The 22,045-nt window shown below is 37.1% G+C and overlaps 1 protein-coding gene across 4 annotated transcripts in view; it reads left to right on the top strand.

Moving 5' to 3' along the window:
- Positions 1–22,045, top strand: part of ephb3a (eph receptor B3a) — a 93,592-nt gene that overhangs the window by 50,463 nt on the left and 21,084 nt on the right. For 2 of the 4 annotated variants that reach the window (XM_087238781.1, NM_131097.2), the window contains 4 exon segments: positions 4,414–4,466; positions 6,763–6,885; positions 10,205–10,452; positions 21,325–21,540. In XM_087238781.1, coding sequence (XP_087094907.1) covers positions 4,414–4,466; positions 6,763–6,885; positions 10,205–10,452; positions 21,325–21,540 — 640 coding nt within the window. 4 annotated transcript variants of the gene reach the window in all.

Raw genomic sequence — 22,045 nt, 5'->3', positions numbered from 1 at the left:
TATCGGCGAGTCTAAATCGGAGCTAAAATCATGCAGTCTGAACTAGGCATTAGGCACGATGAGGTGACATTAATAGACAAATCAACAGACCAACCACATAGAAATTGTTGTTTTGGTCATTAGACCCCAGCAGGCACCCAACATCATGAGACGTTAATATTAGGTTAGATATAGGCCATGATATCAGGTGACTAAAATTCAATGTCTAGCCAACGTCTAAGGACAACGTTATTTTGACGTCCAATAACAACGCCAAATTATGTTGATATTTGATTGATTTTAAATTGTGTTGGAAAGTGATCAAAATCCAACGTCTAAAAGGCACCATTGTGGTGATGTCCACACAACGTCAAGGTGTAACATGATCAGATGTTAATAATTGGTTAATTTTAGGTTGGACGTTGGAAATTGACATTGGGTTCTGACGTTTATTTCCAAACAACATCCAGCTTCCCCATGACATTGGGGTACAACGTCAATATGATGATATCTTGACGTCCTGTGCCTACAGGGAAAATACCAAAGTCCATCATCAAATTATTTTGGTATCATTACCTCCCAGAACAGTGTTTCCTCTTTTTCTTCATCTACTTATTATGAGAAAAAAGGCCCAGATTGGCTTCTCTTACCGCAGCAAATTCACTTTTTCATGTGGATATTTGACACGTTTATCAGAAAGTGATGATTTTATTCTCTCAGACTCATAGGATAGAAATTATCCTTTATTCCCAAACTCAGGGTCTAAATTTACATAAAACACTTTTTCATGACTGTTTTTTATGCATATATAACATATAATTTTTTTTAACATGTTTTGACTATCAGAGAGTAAAAACAACATTTTTTGCCCATTTTGGAAAGTTAAATATAGTGTTTGGGACAAGGTGCTATAAAACAGTTGCAGTGTGACACTGTATGTCTGAAACTTAATATAAAACATTTAAAGTATTTTAAATAGCCACTTAAAAGCTAAAATGTGCTGTGGCCACTAAGCCCTAGGAGGTTAAAATTCACCCATTTTGCCAAAAATATATATATATTAGTATTTTGTGTCTTCAGAATGTGTTTAAAGATTCAGATTGACTCATAATTTAAAATATGTGGCAAAGAAAACCTTTTTTTTATTTTAATGGGGCAAGTAGAAAAAAATACTTGGGCTCTATTTTAACAATTCAGGTGCAAAGTCTAAAGCGCAGGGTGCAAATGCATTAAGGGCATGTGCGAATCCACTTTTGCTATTTTTAAGATGGAAAAGTATGCTTTACGCCCTGGCGCATGGTCTAACAGGGTTGTGCTTATTCTATTAATGAGTTATGGAAGTGTTTTGAGCATAAAGTGCATCAAACCAATCAGAATCTTATCTTCCATTCCCTATTTACATTGCTATTTACAACGTGGACTTTGTAAGTGGAAAAACTGAATGCTTCAGTAGCGAGAAAACAGTTAAACAGAGCATCTGCAGCGTAAGGATAAAGAATAAGCCTCCTCCATTCGGCCTCTTTACTTTCTCTTTACTTTACTTTTACTCTTTACTCCTTTACTTTCTTGGATAGGGAAACGATGTTGTACGCCCTTAACTGAAGACATCATTAGCCTACATATTTGATTTTGTGTGTAAAACGCAAATATTTGTTTCAAAACTATTTCTAAATTCAGTTCTAATTTCCAGAAAACAAATATTTGTACAATAATAACGAAGTGTGGTCAAAAAAATTTGTTATAACCAAACACACGTCCTATTCTCATGCCCCATAAACTGATACATATGTCTCTAAAACCCAACAGGTGGACAAATCAAAGCTTGTTTTTATTAAAACAAATATAAATATACATATAATAAATAATACTGCTAATAATAATAACATTATACAAATGCAAAATGTCATGAATAAACTAAAAAAAAGCCCCCTAACACACCTCCTTTTCAGACCAGCACACACATGAGTCCACAAAGTGGCACAAATAGATTTACTGTTTAAACAACATGGTGCAAAACGTGAAAATTACAGCTGTGCTGGTCTGAAAATAGTAACAAATCACGCCATACACGTCTTGCGCTTTCGCCCTGTACAAGTCTAAAATTTAATACATAACGTTCTTAAAGGTCTTGAATTTGACTTGATCTGTAAAAACCATGTAAATTCCATCTGGACCAGAGAATTCACTCTAGCAGATTCCGCAATATATTCTTATAGAACTTGGTTTAACAGATTTAGAAAGTTGCTTGATTTAAACATTTGTACTCTGCATTTAGAAAACAGACATGCTTTTGATTTGCGATCACAAAATGTCCTGGATATTTGGCTAATGTCACTTGAGTCTTTAGACCAGGGACTTGTGGTAAGAAAGTAAACAGGATCCATTCAGATTTGATGTTGATTGAGCAGAGGGCTATTTGTGTTGTTTTCCGTTTCAATGCCTCAGTGCTCAATGTCAAACCAACTCAGCGGCGCAACAGCAAAATGGGATCAAAAAGAAAACAGACTTCAAAGTGCGTCTGACGTGGGATATTTATGAGACTCTCGCAAGATGCTCACTTCGGCCAGATCCGAGCGAAGACTGGGATGTTGCCAATCACTCCAGAGACGGCCGACTGCCACTGTGTCTATTTGACACATTCTTCTTGACTGTGACCGCCTTGTTGTGCCAAAGCGTCTCCTCCTCTTCGCTTCAAGCTCTTTCTTCTCTTTCATTCATGCCCTCTGCGCGAGTATCCTAATGTGTTCTTTGTGTGTGTGTGTGCGCGTCATTCTTCTCCTTCTGACATTTAAATTGGAGATGAGATGCTAATTAGCAGCAGGCGTCATTGTTAGCGCAGGTCAAGAGACAAAAGGAATCCCACAGATGGCGAATTCCAATAGGCCCCTTTGCTCCCGTTTTTCCTTTCAAACACGCTACTTATGCAGAGTTAGCGAAACAAAGAGATCTTAATGAGAAAGCGGAGATTTAAATACATCGTTCGCTGTCCTCAGACACTTGATACAAGCGTGAACCGAGCACCGATTAGCATGTACGTTATTTGTTCCCCGCTAAGGATTCAACCTATCATTTGGTGTTAATTGACTTAGTGCTTTCGGAGCAGAACCTATATTTTGTCTTATATGAACCGTGTAATGGAGCAGTCCTGGTTAAAGGCGATGACATGACAGTCTTGACGGTTGATCTTTCGCACTGCTTGTTTTGGTGACCCTGCCTTTGAAACCTACATGTAACGTACCAATTAGCCGCAGATGGGGGGAAATCAAAAGGGTTTGATCGAAAATGAATCAATTTAGATTGATGAAATGAACTTTTGATGCAATTTGAGACACGTAATTGATGACTGAAGCAGTTGTACATATGTTGATTGTACATATGTACAGTTGAAGGCAACATTAGCTCTCCTGTGGTCAAATGTTTAAACAGAGCAAATGATGTTAAACAGAGCAAGACATTTTTCTCAGTATTTCTTATAATATTTTTTCTTCTCGAACAACATGCTTCTTGAAACAATTCTTTATTTTAGCTAGAATAAAAGCAGTTTTATTTTTTATTAACATTTAAGGTCAATATTATTAGCCCCCTTAAGCAATATGTTTTTTTACCCATTGTCTACAGCAGGGATTCCCAAACTTTTCAGTCCACGACCCCCAAAATAACAATGCCAGTGACTCGCGACCCCCAATATCTTCTGAGGTGGTTATAAATCCAGAAATCTTGCATGCAATGGCGCGCACACCAATAGACCAAGTCTATTCTTGGTTGAATTTTTTGTAATGTGTGTTAGTGCTGTAAATAGGCTTGAAAGTTTAACCTGGTGTTATAAAATTAATCTGCTGCATCTGACGCTATTGCTGAGTCTTTAATGTAATGTAATTACCCCAGGGGTTGCAATCCAATAGAACTAGTAACTATAAGCTATAAAGTAACTATATACAGTAGTACATAGTAACTATAAACAACTATTTTTTCTTTTTTTAGTAGGTTATGAATAAAATAAGGTAATTCTTATGGTTTATTAAAAATAAATAGATTTTTGGAAATCACCAGGCGACCCCTCTTCATTGTCACGTGACCCCTCGCGGGATCCCGACCCCCACTTTGAGAACCACTGGTCTACAGGACAAACCTCTGTTATATGACTTGTCTAATTAACCCAACTTGCCTAATTAACCTAGTTAAGCCTTGAAAAGCTTAATCTTGAAGAGTCTTGAATAATATCTAGTTTAAAAATATGCACTGTTGTCATAAAATAAATGTTTTGATGCAATTTGAGTTATGATTGAAGCATATGAAGTATCTGAAGCACTCAATTGTTCCCCTTCTCAACATGTGTCCCAGTTGCTATTTTTTATTTATTTTTTTTTTCTGTGGCTGCATTGTGTAAATCCAGTCTTAAGCCAGACTCTCAGTGTGTGTATAATCTGGTTACAGACGGCAGCGTACTGGATCAGAGCTGGAGTACACTGAAAAACTACAGCAGTACGGTGAGTTCATCTTCTGCACACACTGCTTGCCAGAAATCTTTCTTGCTATACATATTTGTTGCTGTTGAGAGAGAGAAAGCTTGTGAATATGATGAAACATACTGTATTTGTAAGAAACTAAATTGGTGGATAGATATAGTATTAATCTATATTAAATCTACTCGCTATGTTCAGTTGAAGTCAAAATTATTAGCCCCCTTTGATTTTTTTTTCTTTTTTAAATATTTCCCAAATGATGTTTAACAGATCAAGGAAATTTTCACAGTATGTCTGATAATATTTTTTGTTCTGGAGAAAGTCTTATTTGTTTTATTTCTGCTATGATAAAAGCAGTTTTAAAATTTTTAAAAGTCATTTTAAGGACAAAATCATTAGCCCCTTTAAGCTATTTTTTTTTTCGATAGTCTACAGAACAAACAATCATTATACAATAACTTGCCTAATTACCCTAACCTACCTAGTTAACCTAATTAAACTAGTTAAGCCTGTAAAATGTCACTTTAAGCTGTATAGAAGTGTCTTAAAAAATGTCTGGTAAAATATTATTTACTGTCATCATGGCAAGGATAAAATAAATCAGTTATTAGAGATGAGTTAATAAAACTATTATGTTTAGAAATGTGTTGAAGAAATCTTCTCTCCGTTAAACAGAAATAGGGGGAAAAAATAAACAGGGGCGCTAATAATTCAGGGGGCTAATAATTCTGACTTCAAGCATATATTCTATGTAGTAAATAGTTAAAGAATGCAAAATGCTTATGTAAAAACGCTAAATGTTTAGTTTATTAAATGTAAATATGCAAGAATAATGAAACAAGTATATAAATTGAAAAAAAAATTATATTTTACACATGAAAATGGGTAAAAATATATAGTTTAAGAAGTTTAAAAACTATATACACTTACTGGCTACTTTGTTAGGTACACCTTACTAGTACCGCGTTGGACACCATTTTGCCTTCAGAACTGCCCTAAAATTTTCCCTACAGATTTTGGTCTATATTGACATGATAGCATCACACAGTTGCTGCAGATTTGTCGGCTGCACATCCATGATGTGAATCTCCCGCTCCACCACATCCCAAAGGTGCTATATTGGATTGATATCTGGTGACTATGTAGGCCATTTGTGTATAGTGAACTTATTGTCATGTTCAAGAAACCAGTCTGAGGTGATTTGTGCTTTATGAAATGGCACGTTATCCTGCTGAAAGTAGCCATCAGAAGATGAATACACTGTGATCATAAAGGGATGGACATGGTCAGCAACAATACTCAGGTAGGCTGTGGCGTTGACACGATCCTTTATTACTACTAATGGGCCCAAAATGTGCCAAAAAAAATCCCACACCCCATTACACCACCACCACCAGCCTGAACTGTTAATACAAGATGGGATGGATCTATGCTCTCATGTTGTTGACGCCAAATTTTGACCCCACCATCTGAATGTCAAAGCAGAAATCAAGACTCATCAGACCAGGCAACATTTTTCAAGCTTCTATTGTCCAATCTTGGTGAGCCTGTGTGAATTGTAGCCTCAGTTCCCTGTTTTTAGCTGACAGGAGTGGCACCCGGTGTGGTCTTCTGCTGCTGTAACCCATCCGCTTCAAGGTTCCGCATGTTGTGCGTTCAGAGATGCTCTTCTGCATGCCTCAGTTGTAATGAGTGGTTATTTGAGTTACTGTTGCCTTTTTATCACCTCAAATCAGTCTGGCCATTCTCCTTTGACCACTGGCATCAACAACGCGTTTGTGCCTTTTTTGGACAATTCTCTGTAAACCCTAGAGATGGTTGTGCCCAGTAGTTCAGCAGTTTCTGAAATACTCAGACCAGCCAGTCTGGCACCAAGAACCATGTTACGTTTAAAATCGCTTAATTTACCTTTCTTCCCCATTCTGATGCTCGGTTTGAACTGCTGCAAATCATCTTGACCATGTCTATATAGCTAAATGCATTGACTTTCTGCCATGTGATTGGCTGATTAGAAATTTGTTTTTATGAGCAGTTGGACAGGTGTACCTAATAAAGTGGCCGGTGAGTGTATGTATTCATTAAGACAATATTAACACTTCTTCAGAAAAACCTTTGTTAAAATTATTTTGTTTTTGTTCATTTTGAATAAAAATATAATTCAAGTACCATTGTTTTTTTTTTATTTAATGTTTTATACTTAGATATTTGATTTATTTTGTTATCAGTACATGAGGTGTTTTATTCGTAAAACATTTAACAACGTAGTTTTCTGTTTTAAAAAAGCTGGGGGAAAACACATCTCTTGACTTCTTTGTTTTAGTATCGCCTGGTGTAAAAGTTTACATTGACCCTTTCACCTACGAGGATCCGAACGAGGCAGTTCATGAGTTTGCCCGAGAGATTGACATCTCATGTGTGAAGATAGAAGAAGTCATTGGAGCAGGTAAACCACATTTACAAGTGTTACAATCTGTAAAATCGGCATTAAGAAGAATTTGCTAACATCCAACATCTAATTTTTCATAAACATACAGCAGATTTAAGTTTTGCTGGAGTTATGCGGCCTCCCTCATAGTAATAGTTTCAAACTGGTTTTGCTTCAGGAGCCAGATTGTACATGAAAAAGTAGCTCATTAATTAGGTGTGTCCCAAATCGCACTCTTATCCACTGTTTCACTCCATTTTGTAGTAGAAAAACACTAAAACTTCCAACAAAATTAAGTCCACTTAAAATACTCAGATGGTATACTAATAAAAAAAGTGTACTCATGACTAGTAGTTCATTTCTTTTCCTGTCCGTATGCACCAGACGCCTTATAAGCAAAAAATGTGCAATTGTGAGTGTGCTCCACACAGTCTGTAACTCATACACAATTATAGGCTATATTAAAAGAAAAGATCTTACTTTTAGGGCTTTGACTTTATATAATAAGACAACAGGCATGGCAAGCTTAATTGTAAAATCTCAATCGAAGCTTCAAATATAAATATGAAGTGACAATTTCAATTCTGTCTTTTTTAGCGCTCAAAACAACTGCTATGGTCAATCTACTTGATACATTAAATTTTTAAAGGGTCCACATGCTTCTTGAAAGTACCTTAAATGCCGACATGTGAATTCACGGCCTGGAAAGTAGTTAAAAACAAGCATATGTCCTTGAAAAGGCTTGAATTTAAAATGTTTGGTGTTATTTCAACAATTGTACTGTGCTGCTTTCAAAAACTGAATGGAAAAAGGAAGAAATTCTTATTTTTATGAATATTAAATTGAAATATTTGACAAGAAATATGACATATCATGCATTTTATATCAATAATTCAAAAAATAATTTAGAATGTAATTGTATTAAAGTTCTTTGAATAGTTGACCTAGGTTATTATAGTTAACGAAAAAACTAAAAGTAAAATAAAAAAAAAAATGCTGTTAACTAAAAAAAAAAGAAAACAAGTTTTTTTTTTTTATAAAACTAGAACTGAAACTGTATTGTGTACATACATAACTGAAATACAGCAAAAACATTCTTCATTTTCGTCTTTGTAAATGTATTTAACAAGCCTGCTGTTTGCCTTTTAGAAGTAAATCTATTTACTTCGCGCTGCCAGGTGTTTGACTCGTACGGCACATCAGAATCTGTCATCCTGATGCCATTGGCCAGATCAAGCCGGTCCTCCTCCAGGCATCCTTGCTGTTGCTCACACGGCAAAAATAATGGCTAGACATAAAAAAAACACAGTGACAGCATTAAATATTAAATATGCAAGTAAATATTCATTAAATACCCAAGGAAAGACTTATATAAGTATTTATACTTATATAGGTATTAATTTAATACATTTGTGCGCAATAATGGGTTTTATTTCCTTACTTGTAATCCTGATCGTGAACAAATTGTCATTTTTAACCGGATCTTCTAAGTGAACTGGTTGAACTAGCTCACCAAATTGAACTGAATCATTTGAAATGATTCCCATCTTCAGTAAGCACTTATCCACAAACTACCTATGTTTTAACATGCCTAATACCCGCACTCTGAGTTGATATAAACCAATTTCCAGAGTTATTCATTTATTAGAACAGTACACAGAGATCAGATTTGAGAAGCGGTGAACTAATAATACTGTAAATGCGTGATTCAACAGGTGAACCAAACACAACAGTACCTGACAGCCTGCTTTGTCTGAACTAAACTTGAACAACTGCAGCGCGGGTTCTGCACCGTGAGGGGCTTAAATGAGAGGATCTGGCGAATATTAAGTTGATTTCATAACAGAAAATCGTTATGGAGTTTAAATGAGTGAGTTATGCTTCAGTTAGGTTGCAACTAATACTGAAAGTAATAAAAACTAAACTAAAACTAAGCTAATTTAGGGTGCTTTCACACCTGTGAATCCATTCATTTGTTCAGAAACAGAGATTACAATTGTTACATTGTTGCTCTTTGCTCTTGGCGCGGTTCGCTTTCACACTGCAAAGTTTCTAATCGGACCAAAAGAGCTAAAACAAGTCACGTGCGAGTAAACTCTCCTTACATTGGTCAGAGTATCAGGGTTTATTTTGCAGCGTCCCGCTAAGCTGTCAGGAGAGGTGGTGGTTTGGTTGTGATTGACAGGGTGTGCGCGTGCGACTTGTCTGAGGAAAGATGCGGTGGGGAGGGGTGAGAAGGGTGCGCGACGATGCCTATTTGAGGACCGGGAGGGAGACGGGAGATTACCCGGAGATCATCACTCGTTTGTGGGCATCCGGTGACTCGCGTAACTTCCCGCCATACTCATAATTCTCTCTTCATATAGCCGTAAGCCTATTACATATCCATAAAACACTGATATAACCCGCGATCGGATCGGATCGCTTTCTCACTGCAATCGAACCGCTCCAGGGTTCATTCTCACCTCATTCAAGCGATCTCGGAGCGATTACTTTGACGCGAAACAGACTGCGATTGCCCTGTTTACATATGCCAAACGAACCGCGCTAACTGGGCAAACGAGACACGTTCCGAAACAAAAGTGTAGGTGTGAAAGCACCCTTAAAATAGAGAAACTAATAAAAACTTGTAAATCTACAAAAAAACAAATTAAAACTAACTGAATTTGAAAACAAAAAGCCAAAACGAAATAAAAACTAGAACTAATGAAAAATCCAAAAGTATTATAACCTTGACTATGACATGCTAATGTAAACATTGAGTGTAAGTGAAATGTTAAGTACTGGAAGGACGTTAATAGTGCTATATATGCTGGGGGTGTGAATTATGGGGCTCGATTTAAAATTAGTATTGATATAAATGTTCTTAAAACCCTGATTTTAAAAACACACCAATAATATTAAACATTTGTTGGTATATAGCTCATGTTCATGAGAGAGTTTATTCTGTAACTAACCATATGCATGCTGCTTGCTGTTCTGTGCTTATTCATTTATGTTTTTGTCGATCCCCGTGCTCGTGCTTGAACACTCCTGTTGTTTTATGATCTGAATCACATCCCTCCTCCTCACTCCCAACTACCACTTCTAGAAAGCAGACCTAAAACTCCCACAGGCCTTAAATTCCTGTCTCCTCCTTCTCCGCAATGTGTCCCTAAACTCCTCTCTCACCCCCTCTCTCCATCAGTCCCCTGCTTATTCAGACCCTGAGCATTCGTTTCTTTCACCATCATCTCTTCCCTCGAATGATTTTTGATCCTGAGCTCAAACCAATAATCCTCACGCCCCTCCCCCACTCCCCCTTCCCCCCTTTTCCTCCTCTGTTCCCCTCATTCAGGAGAGTTCGGGGAGGTTTGTCGGGGTCGACTCAAACAGGCTGGCAGAAAGGAAACAACCGTGGCCATCAAGACGCTGAAGGCCGGCTACACCGAGCACCAGAGGCGGGACTTTCTCAGTGAGGCTAGCATCATGGGCCAGTTTGACCACCCTAACGTTATCCATCTGGAGGGCGTCCTGACCAGGAGTTGTCCCGTCCTCATTGTCACAGAGTTCATGGAGAACGGAGCACTCGATTCATTCCTCAGAGTAAGACTGAGATCATATTGAGCGCGTATTGCATTAGCTGCACTTATTAAGTTTCTAAAACACATTCCTGGCCTTATTGTGTAGAGAGCTGCAATGGAGCCCAATGGTGTTTTACACATCATTAGTGTGGCCTGACTAAATTATCCAGATTAACTAATTTTTACCCCGGTTAAAATTGCCCACAGGTACATTGTTTAAACAAAAGAAATGGCTAATTCGTATGAAATATCATTTTTCATCGTGACTAAACTAAATAAGCGCAGTGTTTTTACACACATTTCATTTCTATATAAACATCAATGAAGCAGAAAGCACATAAATGGTAAATAGTAATATGTGACTAGTTGCATAAATAGTACTGTAAATAGCAAAATTCAGGTGCTGTTTCACCGAGATGGTTTTTTTCAACACGTTTTTTTAAACAATATTTTAAAGGCCTTCTAGTTCACTCATTTTACTAGATGTAAGATAAATCTTTGTTGTCCAGAATGTGTCTGTAAAGTTTCAGCTCAAAATACCCATCAGAATATTGTTATACAATGCAGAATAAGCAAAATTTGGACACAGTCCTTGCTGCAGCCTACAGCTTGATAACGTAGTTGACCAGGTCCGCTACATAGTTGACGACCGCCTACATCTCCCCCTACCCTAAACCCAACCGTCACAGTTGCATGCGTTCTACCTTTTTGGGTGGTATAAAGTCCGCTACGTTGTTGTCGATCGCCTGCACCCCCTACCCTAAACCCAACTGTCTCAGTAGCATGGGCGCTACCTTAGTGAGCGGTACAAGGTTCACTACGTAGTTAACGATCGCCTACACCTCCCCCTACCCTAAACCCAACCATCACAGTAGCATGAGTGTAACCTTAGTGAGAATTAAAAGGTCCGCTACATAGTTAACGATCACCTACACCTCTCCCTACCCTAAACCCAACCGTCACAGTATCATGAGCGTTAACTTAGTGGGTGGTACAAGGTCCGCTACATAGTTGACTATCAGGTACACCTCCCCCTACCGTAAACTCAACCGTCACAGTAGCATGAGTGTTATTTAGTGGGCGGTACAAAGTCCACTATGCAGTTGACGATCACCTACACCCCCCCAACCTAACCATCACAGTAGCATAGGCACTATCTTAGTGGCCGGTACTAGGTCCGCTACATAATTGATGATTGTCTACACCTCCCCCTACCCTAAACCCAACCGTCACAGTAGCATAAGTGTTACCTTAGTGGGCGGTACAACATTTGCTATGTAGTTGACGATTGCCTACACCTCCCCCTACCCTAAACCCAACCATCACAGTAGCATGAGTGTAACCTTAGTGAGCGGTAAAAGGTCCGCTACATAGTTAACGATCACCTACACCTCTCCCTACCCTAAACCCAACCGTCACAGTATCATGAGCGTTAACTTAGTGGGCGGTACAAGGTCCGCTACATAGTTGACTATCAGGTACACCTCCCCCTGCCGTAAACTCAACCGTCACAGTAGCATGAGTGTTATTTAGTGGGCGGTACAAAGTCCACTAAGCAGTTGACGATCACCTACACCCCCCAACCTAACCATCACAGTAGCATAGGCACTATCTTAGTGGCCGGTACTAGGTCCGCTACATAATTGACGATTGTCTACACCTCCCCCTACCCTAAACCCAACCGTCACAGTAGCATAAGTGTTACCTTAGTGGGTGGTACAAGGTCTGCTATGTAGTTGACGATTGCCTACACCTCCCCCTACCCTAAACCCAACCGTCACAGTAGTATGAGTGTTTCCTTAATGGGCGGTACAGGGTCCGCTACATAGTCGACAATCACTTACATCACAGGTGTCAAACTCAGTTCCAAAAGGGCCGCAGCTCTGCACAGTTTAGTTCCAACCCTAATCAAACACACCTGATCAAACTAATTGAGTCCTTCAGGCTTGTTTGAAACCTACAGGTAAGTGTGTTGGAGCAGGGTTGGAACTAAACTGTGCAGGGCTTCGGCCCTCCAGGAATTGAGTTTGACACCCCTGACTTACATCATCAAGCTGCAGGCTGCAGTGAAGACATCTAGCAAATTTGGGCTCAGAGAAAAGTGTAGCTGTCTCTGAAGCCGGTGTCTTTAAATGCAAATGAGCTGGTTCTCCTTGCCTACTATTCCCACGTGTATGGTTCTGAATTATGAAGCGATTTTACTGTCTTTATTACAAACATTCTTTGTTTTAAGAACATTCTAAACTTGTAAAACTCATTCTTGAGGTGCAGCTGATCACTGAGAGGTGGAACAGATCTTTTAATCCCAGTTTCTTTGCAAATCCTGTTCTGTGGACATAATTACATGCATCAATACAGACACAAGTTAATACGCATCTCTCAATTCAGTGGATGGGAAAACTCCTACATCACATTGCGGTGGGACTCAAAATCACTGGGATCTGGAGCCTATTTTAATGTCAGGAAATAACAATAAACAAAGAGACTTATTGTTTTTAATCATTCCAAACAGTTTCCTAAAGGTGATTTTGCATCATAGGTGCCCCATAATAGATCACTAATAATAACCAATTTCATAATACAGTAGTATAGGAGTTCTTTTCACAGCTGTATCTCAGTCAAACTTTAATTCATTCATAATAATATGTGATGACAGTAATCATCCAGTATACACCTGGAAACAAATTCACATTTATTCTTGATATTCTCTCTTGTACCGGTGGTTTCATTATTGCTGTAAGCGGCTCAAAAACAAAACAAAAAACAGTTTATTTCATTGTTGTAGCTACAGTAATTAAATAGGTACAAATTAAACAATTAATTTAAACAAAAGAGTAAGAGTTTTATAATATTCAATCTTCAATTATTCAATGTTGTATACTCCATTACATCTTGGAGATACTATTCTACAGTATTTTCAGGTGCAGTACCTACTTGCAGCATAGATGGTGCATACATTAAAAGAATGATAGAAAATCAGTCTTTTTTTAAGCTTAAAGTTTAAAAGTTTAAAGTAACATGTGCAGCTTTGAAAATATTCAGGGCTTCGCCTAGTCACACCCCTGGTCCCAAGAAGAAGAAGAAAAAAAGATTTGGCTTCATAATCTTTCATCAAAATTTAATAACTTGTTCGAATCCATTCCCCATAGGTTTTTTCTCTCTCTTTCTCTCTCATCGAATATTCTGTTTCAATCTGAAATACGTCACATTAACTTAAAACCCACATCTGTGGGCAGTCTCGAGTCTACACACTGACAGTGAAATTTGATAACCCCTCTGCATTAAACACTTATTCATAGTTCTTTACAGAGATTCATGCTTCACCTTTAACTAGAGTCAACATATGGCTTTTCAAACTCTTAAAATACCTAAATAATCTGCGGAAAGGCCTCATATAATCCTTCAGCTGAGTTTCTACTGTAACTCTTGATAAACAGTTTGAACCCCTGACCCTATTCCAATCCACGCAGACCGTCAGTGCCTGTTTACACACAATATTAAAATGTATTTCTGTCTATCCGATTACAAGTGAACAGTGCTAAATACAGGTCTAAATAGAGTCTTCCAGAGTATTTAAAAATGCCTAACATCCGCTAGCTTTTTTTGGTTGTTAAATCCCATAGATATATACACTAGATATCGCATACAGACCCTGCGTCAATACTGCTGCCATATTTGTGCAGTGCTCCTAGGACAAGAGTCATTCATCCACGCTAGTCAAGGCTAAAGCCAATGTGAAGGTGCTGGACTTTAGCTCTGCGTACGGGTGTAGTAATGAGCAAAAAAAGAAAACAAAGCATAAAGGCAGAACATTACCTAGGTAAGATTTCGTTTTTTTACATTTTTGTATGTTACGAACTTTTGTGCTCAACAAGTAAAGTTATTGATGATAATACAGACCATAAGGCAAAGTAGCACCAACTCACACTCAATACCAGGCTTATGCTAGTTTTGTTGAATAAAATCAGCAAACAATATAAATGAAATATGACAACAAGACGCTGCCATGTGAGAAACTTATTGTCGGCTAAGTGAAGTAACAGCTAGTTTTTGAAGTAACTAATAAAGGTGCCTGATAGCATAACAGTGCCTCTGCCTCAATGTGCATACTGTCCACCCGAAATTGTTGAATATTACAAATGTTATTCAGATTTAGATCAGAAAGGTGGATATCCATATTGAGATGCAGGAATATTGATGGTTCATGCGAGTCGTTCAAAATGAAGATTCATTCACAAACTAATCGCTATTAGAATTAGAAGTGGATGCAGAAGAGGGGGTGTGTTTCAGGACACGGATTAGATTCAATTGAATAATAAAAACGTGGAGGGAGGATATTACATTTCCATGCACACAATCACAACGCCTGTGCGGTCACTTATCCATCAATATAGAAAAGTGATGTAAAATTATCATTTTCGTAATTTAAAGGGCACATAGTTTACCCCTTTTTTAAGATTTAATATTAATATTATGGTTCTTCTGAGTGTGCCGGTTTAGGTTCAGTTTCTTGGTCCCACATTTATTTCAAAGGATCGCTACTCTGTACTAAAATGGCGTCTCTGTTGATGCATACCTTCCAATAGACAACAACAGCGTAGACGACATCTAATGTAAATATCTGTGGTTAAATCCATTCAAAAATCCACAGAAAACTTGCTACTCCCCATCTACGGACGTTAATGTAAACATTGCATGAGGTGTTGATGGCATGTATTAAAGGGACACTCCACTTTACACAGAATAAGCACATTTGCTACTGCCCTATAGTTAAAGAGTTGAGTTTTACCATTATTAAATCCATTCAGCTGATCTACAGTTGTGTCAGGAGCGCCTTTAGCTTAGCTTAGCATAGATCATTGATCATTGATGATAGACAACTCAGGTTCGTAGATAAACTATGGATGGGTTATTGCAGAGCAACACGAACAGCATGCAGAAGTATAGATGCACGGCTACACGGAAGGCAGATGCCGTGGCTACTGGAAATCGCTCAACGCAGGTGTATAAACCAGTTCTGGATCAACTTAAAATGAAACTCTTCCGGGTCAGTTTTTGGACAGCTATAAGTTGGATCAGTTAAATAAAATATAGCAACTGAATACAGTTAGTTTGGTGGTTGTAGTACGAAATATGTTCATGTAGTTTAACAGTATGTTGGCTTTCTCAAGCATTCATAAGCTGGAATTTTTAGCTGCTATAACCTGAAGCATGCGAGTTAGCAGCTTTAACTGTGAAAGAGATGCTGTAAATTCTAGGAACAGAATAGACTGAGGTGGGCCGTAATCATAGTAACAACAAACTGCTTAATGCAGCCAAAATGTGCCTGCACTGAGTGAGTGCTTGAGGAGAGAGTATTTACCATTATTTTCTTTATTTTTTTTCTGGAGAAAGTGTTATTTCTTTTCATTTGGCTGGAATAAAAGCAGTTTCTAATGATTTTAAGCTAAGTATTATTAGCCATGCTTGGCTACAGAACGAACCCCTATTGCCTAATGACTCGCCTAATTAACCTAATTAACCTTGTTAAGCCTTTAAATTGCACTTTAAGCTGAATAATTGCAAAAGAATTAATTATATTAATACATACAGTACCGTCATCACGGCAAAGACAAAAGAAATTAGTTATTAAAACTAAAAACTTGTCTCCATTAAACAGCACTTGGGAGGTATTTGAAAAAGAATGAACATTTCACAGGAGAGCTAAACAGACACTAAACATTTTACACTATTTAGCCACTAAACCGGTGTTAGGTAAGTGTTAGTATTAAACATTCAGAGCAATGTGTTTTTTTCTTATGTATAAATCAAGAGATTGTTAGTATTAGAAGGTCAAGTGTTGAATCAAGCAGATGAATGCTTTAGCTGTTTACTAACGTTACTGGAGCTGATCATTCAGACAATAGAAGCAATCAGTTTCAACAAAAGAGCAACACGTTTTTGGAGTAGGTACAATATTACAATGAATAAATGTAAATTGTAGAAGGTCAAAGCTGTTTTTTGTGACAAAAATAGACAGTGTTGCTGTTAGTGCTGATGACAAAGATGAATTTTAGCTGTTAAGAGTATCTTTATCTGAGAAACCATGTAAGAAATTTGATATATGGCAATATATGCAAATTACATACAGTTGAAGTCAGAATTATTAGCCCCCTTTTTAATTTTTTATTCTTTTTCAAATATTTCCCAAATGATGTTTAACAGAGCAAGGATATTTTCACAGTATGTCTGATAATGTGTTTTCTTCTGGAGAAAGTCTTATTTGTTTTATTTCGGCTAAAATAAAAGCAGTTTTTAATTTTTTAAAAAACATTCAAGCTAATTTTTTTTTGATAGTCTACAGAACAAACCATCGTTGTTGACCTTATTCTAAAATGCGGAAGTGGGCCTGTTTTCGCGATTGTCCCTGAACTTCCGATTCAGTCGCCTATGGGAGAAATGACTAGGAATAATAAACGGCAAAAAACGGTCAAACTACTTGCTCTACAACCAAATGTTTGCATGACTATACAGACCAAGTAGAATAATATAACAAGGAAATATCAGTTTGCAACATCAAACAACGAGCAGTTTTTAATGTCTAAAAATGAATGGAAGTGAATGAGACCGGAAGTCTCGTGTCAAAAAGATTCAAATAGCTGCGCCCGCATGTCGGCAGAGAATAAGGTGAATAGAATAACTTGCCTAATTACCCTAACCTGCCTAGTTCACCTTATTAACCTAGTTAAGCCTTTAAATGTCACTTTAAGCTGTACAGAAGTGTCTTGAAAAATATCTAGTCAAATATTATTTAATGTCATCATGACAAAGATAAAATAAATCAGTTATTAGAATTAGGTTTTTAAAACTATTATGCTTAGAAATGTGCTGAAACAATCTTCCCTCCATTAAACAGAAACTGGGGAAAAAAATAAACGGCCGGCAATAATCTAATCTAATCTATCTATCTATCTATCTATCTATCTATCTATCTATCTATCTATCTATCTATCTATCTATCTATCTATCTATCTATCTATCTATCTATCTATCTATCTATCTATCTATCTATCTATCTATCTATCTATCTATCTATCTATCTATCTATCTATCTATCTATATATATAAATATATATATATTATTTGAACATATGTACACATTTGCAATTCCAATAATTCTAATAAACAGCCTTTTTTGCTATATTTTGAAATATATGTTACATATATGACATATTTTGTATGTAAAATGCAAATCGTCACTTTAGAATGATAAGGTTCTATCTGACATTTTTGTCAAAATTGAGTTATAGTCATATTCTTATTAAATGACAACTTATCAACATTATGGGATGTTTTTTATAAGTTGTTTACATTTTAAGACTCATTCATTCATTTGTTTTCTTGTCGGCTTAGTCCCTTTATTAGTCTGGGGTCGCCACAGTGGAATGAACCACAAACTTTTTCAGCAAGTTTTTTTACGCAGCGGATGCCCTTCCAGCTGTAGCCCTTCTCTGGGAAACATCCACACACACATTCACACACATTTTAGCCTACCCAATTCACCTGTACCACATGTCTTTGGACTGTGGGGGAAACCGATGCACCTGAAGGAAACCCACGCGAAGGCAGGGAGAACATGCAAACTCCACACAGAAACGTCAACTGAGCCGAGGTTCAAACCAGCGACCCAGCGACCTTCTTGCTGTGAGGCGACAGCACTACATACTGCGCCACTGCCTCACCACATTTTAAGACTTTTTATTTTAAAAAACAAATATTACGCACATACTGTTTGCTATATGGAATGCAAAAACTTTGAAGCTCAATATATAATAAAATCATTCAGAACGCAAATAGAACCTTAAAAATCCAAGCTGACGAAATACGAACTTGTATATCAGTTTCATATATTTCTTTAAATTTTATTTGTATATACAGTAGGAATCATCTCTCCTGTCAACTTGTGATCTGGCTGCCCAAACAGCATGCTATTAGCAGGTGTAAACAGGCTTTCAGAGATGAGGTGGTCTCACCCCGCCTGTAAATGACACAGCTTAAAAACCCACCCAAGCAGCCCCTGATCTTCCTACAGCACAGCTTGTGCTCACACAAAGTCCAGCCAGGGACACAAGCGCGCTCGTTTTCCACACAAACACACAAACACGCTTCTAAAAATATCTAGAAGAGCAAGCTTTGGCATGATTCATCTTCAACTTTAGAAGAAGAAGAAAAAACATCAACATCAAAATCTCGTACCAGAATGTTTATCGTCATTGGAGAGAAACCAAGTGAGAATGGCTACAGACGTGATGATGATGTCCTTTTGCTTCAGGGCTTAGCATGAAGCATGTGCTATTTGTGAACAGCAGACTTGTGAATTTTCTCTTAGAGGTCTTTTCAGCACTAGAACCTGGGCTGTAGCATTTCATTTTTACATCCAGTTTCTCACACCACGTTCTAACTACATGCAACGTGAAGAAAAGAACATCTTTACAATGTTAAAAGGAGTTCGTCCTAACCATCCGTGGTGGAACTGCTCAAATTTTCTATTTTAGAAACAGTTTAAATTTCCACAATGTCGCTTCAAAACAACAGCATAAACTACAATGACAATGATCACCTCAGGTACTGATTATGTGCTTTGATCAGTGGTAAATGCTACTGATGTGAGTTTTAACACCATTTTGCAAGACATTTAGTGCCATACTACTGAAAGCTGCAGCAGATAGTTCACCACAGATCTTGAAAATAATTAGCAAACGGTTTTAAAATGACGTAAGTCGTTACTGTGATTCATTGCAACAACTTTTATTAAAGTTAATTAGATTAAATGTGTATTAATTAGTTTATAACCCATTCCGTTGGGAGTGCAGTGGCTTATGTTTAAATGAATGGAATCTTGTCACATTGTAGGTTGTTAGGATCTGGTGTTTTGCTTACAAGGCCTGAATGTAATTAAATACTGTGATACAAAGCTAACGTTCATTGTCAGATGGTACTTCCGAAACCCTTCTAAAATAATAATGCCGTTAATGTTTAAAATAGTTGTTGTGGAATTTTTTGTCAGGATCCTTTGAAGCTTTAAAATTTCAAAAGCATTTATTTGCACAAAAACAAATCTTTATAATTTTGAACATTTCTTTTCAATGTAAAGTTTAACTCTTTCATGTTTAAAATATGTTTTAAATACTCCTGCTGAGCCCCCTGTATGTGGTTTTTAATGCGACATATCGCTTTAAAGTGGACCCCTTGTTCAAAAATAACGTATACAGTTGTGTGGATGTAGGTAGCCAATAATGGTAAAAAAAAATGCAAAAACAGTCTGCACAAACACTTTGATTGACATTCTCCATTTGTACGTTGTCAGAGGGGAAAGTCCCACCCATTGTGACCAATCTTACCCTCATTAGAAAGCCCTGAATGAGAAGCAGCCATTTTGAACCTGCTGCTGTGCTAACTTAAAGGCATTTCTAGCTCCGCCCTCTATTTAAAATAGGTCTGGGAGCATAATCTCATTTGAATTTAAAGCGACAGTCATTAAAATGGCACAATAAGGATCAAAACCTAAAACTGTTATACAAAACTATTTGTGGGGTATTTCGAGCTGAAACTTCACACACACACACTCTAAGGACATTAGAGTTTTATTTTACTTCTTGTAAAAAGGGGCATAATAGGTCACCTGTAAAGTTTCCATGGCGGCACGTCAAGTTTATCACGTGGCACACCATAGCCCGATGACTTCAGTTTATGACTTCAGCTAAATAATTCAGTCATGATATAACGTCCATACAACGTTAAAAGTCTAACAACAGTAATGTTGATCTTTGGTTGATATTAGGTTTTGTCATTAACTAACCAAAATCCAACATCTTAACATTGGTGTCTGACCTGACACTGACATTGGATTCTGACGTCAACCAAAATTAAAAATGTCAGTTTGATGTCTGTGTGATGTCTAGTGCCTGCTGGGAACATTCTAGTAAGCTAAATTGTGTTTAACTGATGTAAATAGAGCAAATTGTCTGATTAGGCTTAAAAAATAATAACAAATTCTGACTCCATAGACATCAGCGTGTGTTTTACAAACTATAAATGGTATATTTTTTCTGGTACATTTGTGTGTTTAAAGGTCTGAATCCTAAAATAAACATTATTTGTTTGACAAAACCAATAAATTGGGATATAAATTGTGAACATCATCGATCATTGGAAAGCAGATTTTAACTTAGAAACTGATTACGAGATCCAATAAACGATCTAATCACACTGGTGTGATCACACGCGTTTACATTTTTGCCTGAAAAAAAATATATATATACAGGATATACTATTATATTTTAATTTCCAAAAGTCTGTAAAACACCAAAAAATATTTGTCTTGCATGTGAACCATTTATTTATTTTAAATATAGGTTGTGTTTTCTAATTAGTCGCATTTTTATTGGGTGCACAGCCAACAAAAAAAGGATGTTAATAAGCTTATTTAATTTGCGGTATGTACAAAAACATTACAATAAGTTGGTTGTTTGCAATTTATGTTCCCATTTTCGTTTTCAATCCACCACTTTTCTCCACAACTGCTTCAGTCTTTCTCTATTCAGAATATGAAAAATGAAAACATGTGGCTTTGATATTCTTTGCAAAGTGTGTAATTGAATTACGCTTTCAAGTATTCAGCCCTATTGCGGAGGAAATTCCTCCATAAGGATTAGCTTTTGTGGAGTTTTGTGGAGACACTTCTTCATAGCATTGGCATCCCGATCCTCTGAAGAAGATTATGAGCTGCTGTGAACAGAATTAGTCCGAACGCACCGTCAAAGTCAGGCTGATTAGAAGAAGCAGAACCGTTGTAGTGTCGTGTTTACATCTGCTAATGTCACTCTCCCTCTTTTATTGTTCTGTTTCTCCATAGCTGAACGATGGCAGGTTTACTGTAACGCAGCTGGTGGGCATGTTGAGGGGGATCGCAGCTGGCATGAAGTATCTGTCCGACATGAACTACGTCCATCGTGACCTGGCTGCCAGAAACGTGCTTGTCAACAGCAACCTGGTGTGCAAAGTGTCCGATTTTGGCCTCTCCCGCTTTTTAGATGACAACTCATCAGACCCCACCTATACCAGCTCATTGGTGAGTACAGATGTCACATTTAATAATACATATATTTTTGTTCCAACAATTTCTGAAATGCCCATTACAGTAGCTTATTTTTGCCTCTTTGCTTTGAAAATTTTTTTTTAACAATACATTTAAATGGGTAGTTCACCCTAAAATCATGTACTGCCCTTATACTTGTTTCACATTTGTTTAAATGTTTTTTTTTTTTGTATTTTGATTGAATAAAAAAGAAGGTATTTTGAAGAATGTTGAAAACTGGTAACCATTGACTTCTATATTTGGAAAAGCTAGAACAAAATATCGGAAGGCAGTGGTTACCATTTTTAATCTTCTTAAATGGTATTCTTAAACAAATGTTTAAAAAAAAACTCAAACATGTTTGGAACAAGTCAAAGATGAGTAAATAATGGCAGATTCTTTTTATTTTTGGATTAACTATCCCTTTAATTGACATGATTTTTTTTAAAAAGCAAGTCACACTTTAATTTGGTGACCAATTCACAATATTAGCTATTAC

This window comes from Danio rerio, chromosome 2 (assembly GCF_052040795.2).
Source record: "Danio rerio strain M-AB ecotype USA chromosome 2, GRCz13ab, whole genome shotgun sequence".
NCBI classification, from domain to species: domain Eukaryota; kingdom Metazoa; phylum Chordata; class Actinopteri; order Cypriniformes; family Danionidae; genus Danio; species Danio rerio.
This window is presented reverse-complemented; position numbering and strand designations above follow the sequence as displayed.